The 14,746-nt window shown below is 35.0% G+C and overlaps 1 protein-coding gene across 1 annotated transcript in view; it reads left to right on the forward strand.

Moving 5' to 3' along the window:
• Nucleotides 1–14,746, forward strand: part of LOC108750959 — a 20,971-nt gene that overhangs the window by 1,342 nt on the left and 4,883 nt on the right. The window contains exons 2-8 of the mRNA XM_018490841.1: nt 1–165; nt 241–433; nt 519–799; nt 875–1,039; nt 1,118–1,190; nt 10,171–10,597; nt 12,948–13,214. The exon at nt 1–165 is cut by the window's left edge and continues 2 nt beyond it. Coding sequence (XP_018346343.1) covers nt 1–165; nt 241–433; nt 519–799; nt 875–1,039; nt 1,118–1,190; nt 10,171–10,597; nt 12,948–13,214 — 1,571 coding nt within the window. The remainder of the gene's footprint in view (nt 166–240; nt 434–518; nt 800–874; nt 1,040–1,117; nt 1,191–10,170; nt 10,598–12,947; nt 13,215–14,746) is intronic.

Raw genomic sequence — 14,746 nt, forward strand, 5'->3', positions numbered from 1 at the left:
AAATAATTACAAGGAGGATGGAAACTTTAATTACAAGTATAAAAAGTATCGTCTTGCTATTCTTAGCTATACAACAGGGATAAAAACCAAATGTAAAGACGTCGATTTGATGGCTCAGCTTTACAATAATAGAGCCGCAGCACATTTCATGTTGCAAAATTACAGGTAGGCAAACCTTCTGATAGGTTGCATTGAATGATTAATGCTAATGATAGAGTTTTAATATAATAAAAATTATAGATCATGTTTGAATGACTGTAAATTGGCTTTAAAGTTTAAGCCACAATATCCAAAGGCTTTGAGCCGAGCTGCCACTTGTAGTTTCCACATTAAAGATTATGATCAATGCATTGATTTATGCGACCAGTTTCTTGATCAAAGTCCAACCGATAAAACGATATTGAAATTACGATCAGATTCTGTAATTGCAAAAGTAAGCTATATTAACAAATATTAATATAAAAGATAAGTTACAAAAACAAGTTTCCATTCTTAATGTTATGATTTTGTTCACAAAGGAGCATTTACAAAGAGACAAGAGAAAGCAGGAAAGAGCAGAGAAAAAATCAGATAAGGAGGATGAGAAATTGTTAGAAACAATTTCTCGGAAAGGTATTAATTTAGAATTGACGAATGATAAACAAAAGTTGGAATTAAGAGATCTAGAGCCTCAAGTACCACAAATAGCACAAAGCAGAGTACATTTCGACGAGAAGGACAAGCTTGTGTGGCCAGTGATGATTTTATATCCAGAGACTCAGCAAACTGATTTTATACAAAATTTTCACGAAGATACATTGTATGATACTTTTTATCAAAATACGTTATACGTTATATAATTATATCATTGAAATATATTTTTAATTGTTTATAGATTAATTGAGCAGTTAATCGAACTATTCGAAGAACCCCCTGAGTGGGATGTAAAACATCGTTATACCATAGAAAATATAAATGTATATTTTGAAGGAAAAAACAAATGTTCCATTCATAAAGTAAACATCCAGCTCACGTTGGATGAAATATTACGAGACAAACAGTGAGTTTACTAGCAATGTTTTATAAGTAAACCCATAAGCCGAAGAGCTTATTTTTAATGTCAAAATTAATCTTTCAGGTTCATAGTTCGCGGTGGTACACCTGCTTTCTTGATTCTTGTAAAATCCAGTGAAGCTGAGAAACATTTCTTAGCAAATTATTAAGTACCTGTATTATATTATACATATATTGTATATATTGTATACATTATTAATTGAAAATAAAATTTACATCAATGATGTATTTTATATCTTTGTATAATATGTTTTATTAAATATATTTTTGTAATCAAAAAATACATACAGAAAAAAAATTTCTCCTATAAACTCGCGTAATTTTATCAAAATTTGGAGCAAACATCAAGCAGACCGCGTACCTATAGAATTGGCAAAAAAATTGCGAGTCGAATGAAAAAACTAGTTTCCCTAAAAAGTTTTACCTAACACGAAGACTTGAAAAGGCTTTCTTTCATGCGAAACGTAACATATGAACGAAAACACGGTTAAAAATTTGTGATCGTTCCTGGGTCGTGTAAAAAAGTAGAAATATGCCTTTTAGATCGCTTTGCGATAAAAAAAAACCATCTGTCTGGTAAAAGACTGGCGAGTTCCCCTTTGGCTTCGAAACTCCCGCGTGTGTTCGTGTTCGTGTATACACGGTTAAAAATTTGTAGCGGTCGTTCCCTTTTGTACAAAAGAATAGCAGTACCATTGCATTCTCTCCTTGAGACGCTTCACGGGAAGAAAAAGTAGCTTGTTACGGGTCGGGACCCGGAAGAGCGTCGTTCAGCTCGGAACACCCCGCGTGTGGGAGCAAAAACGCGGTTAAAAATTCGGTGTGGTTATCTTTGCGGTTTTTTTTTCTACACAAAGTACGAAAATAGCTCCCTCCAGGAGTCGGGGACCAGGAAGAGAATGTAGTTTTCTGAATATCATGTCACTGACAATGAACAATTTCCTAAAAGTCGTGGGATCGCAGGGAAAAGAATGGCTTTCTAAGAAAACCTTCATCGTAGGCTGAGAGAAAGACTTTCTATTTCAATATTATGACCATCCCATATCCTTAACCATTTTTTTTACTCATATATTACCTAGAACTCGGTCCATCGTTTGAAAAAAAAAAAAGGGATTTGTCCCTTTTTTTTTACTATTACTGCAGTCCAAGAGAGTTATGAATACGAATTTCATAAAAAATCGGCAACTGAAAAGGGAATTGTACATAAATGTTTTATCGAAATTTATCAAGATTTTTTCTTAATAAATTGATTGCTTTAACAAAAGGAGAGAAAGAGCGCGTTTTGTCTTTTTCCTGCAATTCGTTCTCACGTTCTCACGTATCATGATCGGTAAGCGACAGGGGGTCGTCGATCGGAAGGTGGTGCCACCTGCAGCACCTGTCTACGCCAGGTGAGAATAAAGAGGAGCCGCAGTAGTCTGAAATTCAGTTGATCCGACGCCGTGGGACACGTGTGTACATTATCTCGAATCCGGTCGCCGCGAAAATTCTATTGAACTCGCGACCGGTTCGGCGCTGAAACGCTCGCGGTGCGCAAATCGGTGAGGGATCCTGCTAAAAGAGACACAGGGAAGGTCGGTGTGTCGCAAAGGCCACCGTTAGTTCAGGGTCTACCTTCAAGGTCTACCGTTGGTGGAAAGGAGAGAGAGGAAGAGTGAGACGCGGCAAACGAAGGAACGTTGCACGACGGTCGCAGCGGAGCAGCGGAACGGGACGCAAACGATGCCAAAGCGATGCAGGTAAAATTCTTCGCGTTACTCTCTTGCTCCTCGCGGAAATACCCGCGCCCCGCGCAAATCCCTTTTCGATACAACCGGCTTTGTTTCGTCGGTGCTTGGCGCTCAGCGGGTGCGGCGCTGGTCCGTCGCGTCGCGTCGCGTCGCGTCGCACCTGCGTCGCGCTAGGCCGGAGCGAATCCTGCAGCTCGTCGGATCAACGACGTTTGTGATGATAAAATGACGCGAGGAAAAAGCTGCTTTGTCTTTTTTTCGGAGGGGCGAAACTAATAGCAGTTTACGTTTCAGCGAAACTTTCAATAAACTTTTCCCGATTTTTTGGCTCGTTCGCGTTCCAATTATTGTAGTTCAGTCGACTGTATATTTATATTAATCTTTTTTTCATCATTTGTAACTTTTGATTTATTTTCAAATTGTTATTTCTCTAAAAATATGTTATGTTGTATAGTTAAATAGAATAGACACACACTAGGTTAGGTTATTAAAAGCTTGTTTGTGATCTTTTTCCTTCTGTAATTTAGTAGAGAATAGAAAAAAAAAAAGGATTATTGCATATATTTAAATTCAGCTCACCTCCTACATTTTAGTCACTCAATCCGAAGATGCGTTAAAAAGGTGATGCTGGGACGCTTTCAAACTTTCTCAAGCCTTTACGTAGGCATTTTTAGTGATCAATCATTTGGAAAGTGTATCTTATCTTTGAATATTGGATATAATTTAATTAAGAATTTTAAATGAACTTTTAATAATCATGATTATACGTGAAATATAATTAATGTACTTCTTGCTGCATAATATTTAATTTAAATTTTTCTTGTTTACGGATAACAAATTTAACTTATAAAAATATTTTGTTAATATTGAAATAATATGAAAACTTGACATTTTAATATTGACATTAATGTGTGAGTTTATTTAGATTATTTTACGTCTAGACAAAAAATTCCGTGTACATTTCGGTCGCTATTTAATCCCTTCAGATTCTGCATTGTAATGTTTATTATTAAATTTGAAAACATTATCCATTGAAATTATTTAATTCTATCGACATCATCTGAAATCTGATGCACATAATAATGTATATTGGAAAAAAAAATCAAAATTTTGAAAAAAAAGTCAATTGTCTAGTATAAATCACTTAAATATTAAAAGTGCGCATGAATAGAATTTTAAAGAAATCTTCTTTTAATTTGCTTTCAATAAAAAAAATCAGGTCTGGAGGCGTAATCTTTAAATATATTAGATGCGGTGCATGAATGTCAAACTGATTCACCGTGATTTAAAGAACCGATATGAAATTCCGTTTTCACGCGCCGCTCCTGAATTTGCATTCGTGTCGGTGACCATTGTCTCATCTTTATTTCGAAATAAAGCGAGGAATGCGCAATGATAATGAGCCGATCTGCGCGAGATCGACGTGTCGCGCACAATGCCATTAGTACACGACAATGGAACTATGTCGGGCATTAAATTATTCATGAGATAGCTGTTGCATCGCGTCCGCGGCGATCGGCGCATCGCGGCGCGCATTCTGCGCTGCATGACGAAAATTTTACATCTGAATGCGATCTGGCGTTACGGTGCGATTTTATAAAAATTGAAAGCCGCCGGTTCCACCCGGTAGAACTTCGGATCCGCTTTTTCTGGGTCAAGTCAAAACAGATCATCAGGGCCGGGTTCGATCTCGTCTGTGCGCTTCTTCGTCGCGTCGATCGGGGAGAATCGCGGAGAATCGCATCGTTCGGAATTCGTAGGTCTCGAAGGACATTTCGTAGGGAGGAGAGACATCCTGCGGTCGATTGTGTGTCCTAGTTTTGCGCAGGATGCACCAGACTGTGGTGCATCTCTCTATCTGATATTCCCGGGGGCAATATGTGTCGACGAAGTTGCGTCACGATGTGCGAGGCACGCACATCGTACGGTAAGAAAAATGCGCGAACGGACCGATCGCCGAACCGGTTATAACGACGAGTCAACATCCAGCGGATCGTGGACCGAGAGAAAGAAATGATATGGAGAATATCATGTACTCGATCGTCCTTGGTAGAAAAACGAAGCAAATGTAAAAATAAAACAAATATTTACACGTTAAAATTAAAATTATCTATAGATCTTAAAATGAAGCATAAAGATTAAAAAAAAAGCGTAAAGATAAAATAATATTTATAGGTTAAAAATAAAATTATTTACCAGTTTTAAGACGCTATCAGCATTTATTAAGATCTTTCTGAAATATTTACGAGCATCAATATTATTAAATTGCATGTCAATTTAATTTGTGATATTGTTACTCTAATTCTGTTAGGATTGCGTTTCAAGTTGAATTCGACTCGCAGTTTGCAGATACGATATAAACTCACACCGAATTATTTAAGCATTAAAGATTTATCTTATCCATTTAGAGTCTTTATTTCCTAATTGTTGTGTATTCACATTGTGACAATTTTATTTATACTCTTGTTTTTAAGAGTTTAAGACTTTCGTGTTAATGACTTTTCCAATAATTTACATACTGGTAGAAAAATGTACTAAAAATTTTAATAAATAATTGTTTGAATATTTTTTAACTTATTAATATAATATTTATATCTTGTAAATAAATGTTTACTAAATAAAAAATAATAATAGTTAAATCAAATTTATCGTTCTTATATCAAATAAATATATATTTACATTTAATAAATATTCAACTGACATTGAAACAAATATTTATTAAAATTCAGTACATTTTTCCCTCAGTACAGAAAAATAATTGATGTATATTCTTGTATTCATTGCTTTATTTAGCGTTTTAAGTTAAATTAATAAATTAATAAATTTTAGCTTATCATTTGCAATCTGCTCTATCCCAAATGTTTTAATCTTAATTATAATAGTACGTTAAAATATGCAAGTGATAAGGGAAAGTTGCTTATAAGTTACTTTTTATTATAAAAATTGAGTACGATAAGTAAGTTGAGATATTTTATTTTTTTTGTATTATATTTTATCATTTGTTCCAATTTTGTATTACTTTTTATATTCAATTTCTAACACACACTTATATGTAAAGTAACTTCCCAATCCTGACAAATGAATATAATGAACAATCATTATATGAATTTACAGAGAATCAGATATATGTATATAAATTCGCACATAAATAAGATCTACTTGGACCGAATATAGAATTTCTCTTATTTAATTGAATAAATTTAGTAATTGAATGAAGAAGGCTAAATTCTAGCATTTTAACACGCACGCGGTAAATATCAGTTCAGGATACGAAATATTTGTTCTATTTTCACACAATCGCTTAAATTTGATAGAATGTCTCAGTGTCTCCGGTCGGCGAAATTCACTGGTGGCAGGTTTGATTTCGCGTGGAGACAATCGGGATCGTGCAGATTCCGATCCTGGAACTCTCTCTTTGTTTCTGTCTCCCTCCTTCGGTCCGTCCGTTTCTACTTCTCCTCCTAGGCGACGATGTTTCACACAACGCGTATGTAGTCGCGACGTGACACGGTCTAACGGCATTCACCCGACCTCGTCAACCCATTCCTCTCGTGTATGCGTGCATTCCTTCGTCTTCTTCGCTCTTACGTCGTCTCGTGATAACACTTCCGTCACGCGTGTGCGCGCACAATCGTTTGTCATATCGCGCCGGGTCATGCGAATCCGACACGGTGCGGAGCAGTCATGTCAAAACTCATTTTATCTCACGGGCCACACGAGCAATTTCGCACAATTTCATACTGACGGTTATGTATTTTCGACATTTACCGACGTACTAGCGTACTTGAATCTGGATCCATCTCTGAATTTCGTTCGCGAACAGTCAGAAAACCGGCAGCCCGCGATTACTTTCAAAGCGGCTGTCAATTTAAAATCCAATTTGAAAATTTTCGAAAATAGTAACAATTCATCAAAATATTCAATAAGTATAAAATACTAAGCGTAATAATAATAGTAATAATAAATACTCCTTTTTCTATTTTTTTTCCATGTTTTCATCTGTTATATTTTATATTAAATATACATATATTATATTATACATGAAATTTACTGAAGAGAGAGAGAGAGAGAGAGAGAGAGAGAGAGAGAGAAAACGCTTCGTTAATATTCTGCAATTATCGTATTCTATAATCCGGTCTGTGCTTCGTACATCCTGTACAAATAAAAATCAAAGACCAGAGAGATTAATGAACTTCTTTATCATGTAATTCAATAAATTAACAAAATTATATTCCTATCCCGCAGAGAGATACGTCGAGTTTCGCTCATTTGAGAGAATGGAATTTGTTTTACGCTCTGGAATTTCCTTCCCTTCCTTCGATCGAATATTTCCTACGTCACAGCTAACGGAGATAGCTTGGATAGTAATAGGAAAATACTTGGTGTACATTTAAGTCCGCATTTAATAATATGCAGCGGCGCGCATGCAATACGTTACGTCGCGACAATTGCTGCTCCAGTTCTGTCAAGAATGTTGCAGGACAGCATTATGCATGAATCTCTGCTTAAACTCATTTTCCGCAACATCGATAAATAAACTAAAATGATATAAAAACAAACGTTTGTACGATTTCGAGATGAAAATTTCGGGACAATAATTCCATTTGTTTCTTTCAATCCTCTCTTTCAAGTCTCGTGAATGACAAGGAATGAGAGAGAAATTATTTTGCGCAGCTGTTACGTAAAAACTTAAATACAAACAACATTAAATTATCTCTCTTCGAGTTTAAACCGACCGTTCTGCCTTCTGTGATCTTTTTTTGGCAGACCATTTCAACTTTAGTTATAATACATATAGTTATAATATTTAACAATGAAAAAGATGTAAATGTAAATCTTGACGTAGTAACGGCGAATAACAAAGTTTCTTCCAGCAGTAATGAAGTACACTTGAGAAATGTCAGATAGCAAGAAACGGTTATTACACATCGCGCCTCTTAAATTTTATCATACCGTTAGCGATTGTCCCGCGGCTGCCTGCTTATTACAGATCATTAGCAATTCGTTTCATTTTATTTTAACGTTGAGACTTTAAGTAGCTGTTACGTAGCTTACAAAACCCAGTGTGAGACTTGGTTCGAGCTCGGAGAAAATACGAAGCTCTCCGTATCTTCTCCGCTCTTTCCGCATCCCCAATGAAATTTCCTCATTCCATTTCGCGCGATCTTAAACGGAAGGCAGCTTGGTAGATTTGTGTATTTTTATTCTAAAAATATACGCCGGCGTTGTCTGACTTTTCAATTCAAATTCAGGTCAATGCGAAATGAAACTCTATTTTCCCAACAGTCTCTCAGCTTCTATTTGTGCTGTTTGTCAATTTTGTTCTTGGAATTTTCATACAAAGGCGTTACCTTAGTAATGCTAAAACTTTGTTTCTTCTTGGTTTCATGTAAAACTTTGAAGTTGAAAGAGAGAGAGAGAGAATTTAAAGAAAGAGATTATTTAAATTCTAAATATGCTTATTTAATAATTCTTACCTTTTAAATGCTTTTGTTTTTAAACTTTCTCTATTTTCATAGAGACGTCCAGAAAGACATCCTAAAAGAAAGTACACAACAGTCCTTGTGTTATTATTAAAATAATGCGATCATGTAATGCATGTACTTATTCACGACGTTGAGAATAAAACGTGATATCTTAGACTGTCGGTATTTTGAAACAATTTAAGCTGTAAGAAAATAATGTTTAAGGATTAGAAAATAAATGTGTCGCATTACTTTCTAAGAACTCATTGTACTTTGATCCTCGACTAGAATTTCTAACAGAAGTTTCCTCTTTATATATTTTATTCGTTACTGTTCCATCTTTGTGTTTTCTTATCACGGAAAGAACGCTGAAGTCTAAAAATGTAAACAATTACAATTTAAATTTAAAATAAGACCGACTAGATAATAAATCTAATTAAGTCTTATTAGATGCTTATTACCATAAAAAATTATTAAATTGCTTTCACAATTTTTTTAATGTGTGATATTTCTTTTCTAGTTCTATGAATGCATTTCAAGTCTAAAAAAAAAAAATACAATTTGACACTGGTATATATATTCACACTAAGTTAATTTATATACTTACATTTCTAATTTCACAAACCGCGTCAAATTGTTTTTTTTTTTTTGGACTAGAATAGAAATATCACACATTAAATTGCGAAAACAATTTAATAATTTTTTTAGCAATTAAAGCAATTAAGATCCGCTTTGATCAGAAATAAGAATTCTTTATATTTAATTAGATCTAAAAATTTAATTAATTTTGAAAGTAATTTTGTTGGGCCATCAAAATAACTATGTCGAAAATACAAGCATAATAAGCAATGCTGCAAATTTGACATTTTAGCAACCAGCTTGAAGATACATAATTATTTTAATGATCTAATAAAATTATTTTCAGATCTGTATCTAGCTAAATTTTTAGATACTGCAGCAAAATCATTCTTTCCGTGTACAGTTAACACAGTTTACACAGTGAAATTTAGTGTAATTTAATCGCCTAACGTATTGCTTTCTTTTACAGTTGACACACCGTGAGATCTCACGTGGTAAAAAAACACACGTTTCCAAGATACCATTAAGATCCCCCGACATCAAACGGTACTCGAGGTGGATTCTGAAGCGCCGACGTTTCAGAATTCCTAGAAAACACGCACAATAGGATTTGATTGGAAACAAAGGAGCAAGAAAATTGTCGCGCTGTAATTTCAGCGACACACGTTGCCTTCAAATTGAAAGGAACTTCTCTGAAGCGACGAGCTAAAGTAGAAAATTCTCCTTTTCTAACTTCGCGAGCCGGCAACCGTCGAAATATATGTAATAAAAGATCGTGGAGGTATCCACAGCCGAACGGCTTTTTCGCAATCCACCACCTGTGGCTTCTGATAACTCCTGTGATAAGGAGAGAAAGAGGAGCACCGCGACACCACCGCGGGGGCTTCGACTTTCAGCTTGAGATTAACGCTAAGCTCTCATTTTTAAAAGAACACTCTCTTTCTATTAACTCAGGTAGATGTACTCCGCAAGTCACGGAAGGAATATTTCTACCGTATTTGAGAAACACTCGATTTCGCGAAGTGGAGAAGAGGAAAATGCCAAATTTCTTCCGCGATTTAAAAACTTTTCGAATCTGACCTGTTGAAAATAGCAAAAGTACAAGAGGACGTATGGTTTAATAAATAAGAGAAAAGCGACTCTTCGAAGACGAGATCATTTCTTCTCATTCAAAGATCGGTAGACAACCTGCCAGCGGAACGGACACTGCCGGAAGTGATCTCGAATAATCGCGCCGTAAAGAGATCGTTGTAGAACGCAGTAGAAAGCGCATCATCAGATCTCTGAAGAAGATTCTAAAAGAGATCCCGAACGAAATCTAACGCTATCGGAGGTGGGATTAGCGGTATACGTCTCTTTCTTATTCATTGAGAACCGTGGAAGGTAATTCGCGAAAAACGGCGAACCACTACGGGGTGCATTACGCGAACTCGTACGCGTGCAGCAACGGCGCACCGAGCGTGTACACCAGCACCGGTTGTTGCACAAACATCAACGGTGGCGGCTTCAATGTGCAGCAGCCGCAGCCTCACGAGGATTATCGGCCGATCTACTTTTACGTGGCGCAGCCTTACACGATCCCGTACACCTTCGCCAAGAGACCGAAACCCGCTGCGTCGTCATTGCTAAGGGCGGCGAAGCCGCGCGGCAACAATTGCCGTGTCAAGTTCTCCAAGAAACTCGGGAACGCCGACTTCTCGCAGAAGGTCAAGCAGGGCGAGTTCTCGCGGAGTCTGAACCAGGTGCACTTCGCGGAGAGTCAGGGTCAAGGTAACCACACGTCCTTTCAATTCACAGAAAGTGAAATTGACGAGCTTACTTTCCAACCGCTTTAAATTTGTGTTTCTGAAAAATCGTTTATGTAATCTTCGGCATGTAATCCTCATTTTTTTGAATATCTAAACGATTTGAAGGTAAATTTGTTAGTTAATTGTACAATTTGATCTTTAGTTGAATTATTGATTTAATTCAATTGTGTGAAGCATGATTCGTTTGATGAATTAATTTAATAAAATCCGTTTTTCCAATAAAATATTCGCAACTACATGTGCACCGTTATGATTTATCGCTTCAGTAACGTTTTTCTCTCGATAGTCTATTATGTTTAACTATTGTTGCACAATTGAATTACATATTCAAGGTAATAATAGAATATGCGCATAAATTGAGTTATATGTAGTGTGAGTATAATTATTGTAATTAATAGTCTATCAGAAATGAAAATATCTTCTGTAAAATTGACAATTTCTACTAGCATTTTTTTCTTGTCAGCTCTGAAAATTGTTTTGTATTTTATTTTAATTAATTTTATCTCGCGTTATGTCCGAAATATTACATTTTCCTGTGGATGCTATTTTTATATAATGGCTGTACAAAATATCGAAGCTTTGAGTGCTTCGTTTTCAAGACGCTTTCACACCCGCAGATTCTTCTATCAGACCGGATAATTGTTGCGAAAGCGGCATAGTTTCTGTGTGGCATAATTTAAATAGTGACTGTCGTCAAGTGGATTGCCGATGCCCACGTGTGTTCTCTCTCTTTTTGCGTGGAAACATGAGCATGTCGCATGCGTCTCCGGTCAGTTAAACGATGGAGAAAACATTGTTCTAGACTATTCTAGAGAGAAAGAAAATAAGCTCTACCGATGCATAGTGATACGAAAGCTGAAAAACATCGCAAAAGTCATTTTATTGTTTTCTGAAAACAATAAAATTGATGCTTCTAAATACAATACAATTGACATTTAATCTTGACTGATAATTCACTGAATCGTAATAAAATAATTAAGTATTTAAAATATTCATTGAAGATTCTGTAAATCGAATGAACTGTGCGAAATACTTTATATATATAATTAATTCTCTGTTTATATGAGTTTGGCTAAATAAATCAAAACTTAGTGTCAATAAATGTTAACGTATTACGAATGTAAATAAATTTACAAAATTTATTGTGTTTATTTCAGCATGCGTATTTTTTCGTTATATTTCTAAAATTACTATACTTTTACCGATTTTTTCTGATTTTTTTTCAAATTATTGCAACGCGTACCGCGAAAGAATTTTTCTCAGACAGAGCAGTAACGCTATTTCATTTCGTTTGCGCGAGAAGGATCGAAGTGTTTCCAACGTTAAAAATTTGTACTGTTATTCTGACGGTAGCGGCTTCCATCGGTAAGTTCTCATGTACGCGGTGTAACGCGCGGATGATGTTAATAAGATGCAGCGAGGCGAGACTCTGCTCTATGCAGAGATCGCGAAGACGTTTGCTTTTCGCGCTACATACAGGATAGAGGATGAAAAGAATTTTTACTTTAGCGTGAACGAAGGAAGAAAAGACGTGTATTCGCTTGAATTTTTTTAAACGAATATTTTTATGGGTTTCTGTTGGCTGGCCATAATTTTGACATGCTTGGCAAAGTGAGAAAATATTCTTAACGTAATCAGAAAAGGAAGTGATATAATCGGGAAAGATATAATCAGGAGATCTAAAGAGAATGTGTATGAAGAGAGTTCTTCGCGAAGTACGTTTAGCGGTTTTCAATAGATAAGAAACTTTTACTCTTTATTTCAATTTGATATTAGGAAAGTTTTAATCTTAATCACGATTTTTCAGTCCTTTACTATACACGATGGATCATTTGTGTCACAGGTTAATTTTCATCATTTTAACAAATATTCAAAAATTATTATGTACTTTAATATCTTCAAAAAATATTTACAAAATTGTGTATTTTAAATAATTGTACATAAATGTTATAACTAATTATTCGATGCTTCTAGTTTTTTGAAGAAAAGAAATGTGCTGGACACGAATAACCCAATTGTGTGTTCTAAAATTTAAAATATTTAAAAATTTTTATGAAGATGATCTATATTTATAATATAATCGTAAAATTATATATGGAAACTATACAATATAAATATATATGTAATATATGTATTATTAAAAACTTTTGTAATAGTAATAAGAATATTTCTGTATGGAAAATGTAAAAAATGTGATATATTAAATTTTTTATTAAAAAAAAAATCTTCTTTTCAAATATGATATATCATATTTTTTATTTAAAAGAAGATTTCTTTTTTAAATATATCTTCATTGCTCTTTTACTTCACAGTGCTCGCAAATTATTCGAAAGCTGGATCATCTCGCGATCCGAGGATGACGTCGATGTTTCGAAGAGGCACGATCTTTGCGACCTTCTTCCTGTCATTGTTGGGCGGTGGACTTGTCTGCGCCGCCCTTGTGACACAGCATTGGGTCGAGGCACGACCGTGGAGAACGCCGAATCCACAAGAGAGCGCCGGCAGAGTTCATTTCGGTCTATTACAGGGTAAAAAGGAATTAAACGTCGCCTATGGATGGAGGACGTATCATATATCCGGTATGTTGGTCTTTCCGCCATTCTCTTTGTGCAACATCAATTATGTTTTGCGCGGTAATTACTTGATCTTTCTTTTGACAGAATATTGTAACCTTGAACGGTATGCACTTTGAACATTAATCGTGCGTGTTCTAATCGAAAATTGATTGACTGCAAGATATTATTATCGTTAGCTAAGATTTCAAATTACGACGAAGTTTGATGCAGTAATATGCACAGTATTCCACAACTTGCTATTTAATCGTATATCATATAATTATGCAGCAAATACTGGTTGAAACAAGTCTCTTTTGAATGAGGATAAATAAACTCAATCTATTAATAGAAACTGGAGGGATATCCGTTTTATAAGAAATATTTTAACAAAAATACATGAAATAATTTAATCTTTATAAGAAAATTAAAAATATAAAAAAAAAAACGAATATCGTTAAATTGTATAATATAAAGAGAATCATTCATTTGTCCCACGAGAAACAAGGACAACTAAAAGAGTATATTTAAAATTCTGTTTTTAAAATTACTTTTTTGGGTTTCTAGAATTACCCAATCTCGTAAAATAAATTCCTACCAATTTTCTTTAATGCTCTTATTTTTCGCTGGAATTACTCCATCGGGGGTGATTGTCTTGTGACACCTTCGTAAATCGTAACTAGATCCGAGTATTGTGCGATCGTGTTGGATTCTTTTCAAACTGTGCTATTCGAGTGACTCGCACGACGAATTGTGATCGCACGGAGATATCCGCGAGAGAAAGGTTCGTGGATGATGGAATCTACTGGTATAAGCCAGGACAATAAATCTGCGACTGATAACTGAGTGCATTAGAGTTCTATTCAGCGTCCGATGATGCCTGTAGTTAATCGTACATGCGTGTGCGATAAATCATTGATTTGGTAATCGTCGTTAAATTCATTCCATTGATTTCGCGTACCGATCGAAACGGTTGTATCATCGATGGACGCAACATCCTTTGTAATGGATGCTCAGAGTGCTCGCAATAACTTTCGGAAAAAAAAAGAAATACAAAATTCACGAGCGCACTGATGGAAGATTTTGACGCGAGTCTTAATTATTGGAAATTTTGTTTACGCGTGGAATTATACGCAGTGTAGTAAATTATTTTTAATATTTTTAATATAGTATAATTAATTACTTTTAATAAAAGTAAAGCGTATTTTATTCAGAATATTATCAAGTTTTCCAATTAATAAATTCCCCCTTTGTAGTGAAATGTTTTTTAATCATTTCTTCTAATTATATATTCTTCTAATTATATTTTTGTTTTAAATCGTTATTGTTATTACGAGAAGAAACTGTTATCGTGCTATAACTAACACAATAGCGGTCGAAGCACTCAACCGAAAACGTCCGCTCTTCATAGCATCTTAGAATAGTGTTTTTAGAGATAGAATTCATAAAAAGATCTTGCAAATGTATATACAGTGCCTGTGTCTCTCTTTGTCTTTCTCTTTTGCTTTTTCTTTTTCTTTTTCTTTTTAATTTCAATATATATATATATATATATATAT

This window comes from Trachymyrmex septentrionalis, unplaced genomic scaffold, assembly GCF_001594115.1.
Source record: "Trachymyrmex septentrionalis isolate Tsep2-gDNA-1 unplaced genomic scaffold, Tsep1.0 scaffold40, whole genome shotgun sequence".
Taxonomy (NCBI): Eukaryota; Metazoa; Arthropoda; class Insecta; order Hymenoptera; family Formicidae; genus Trachymyrmex; species Trachymyrmex septentrionalis.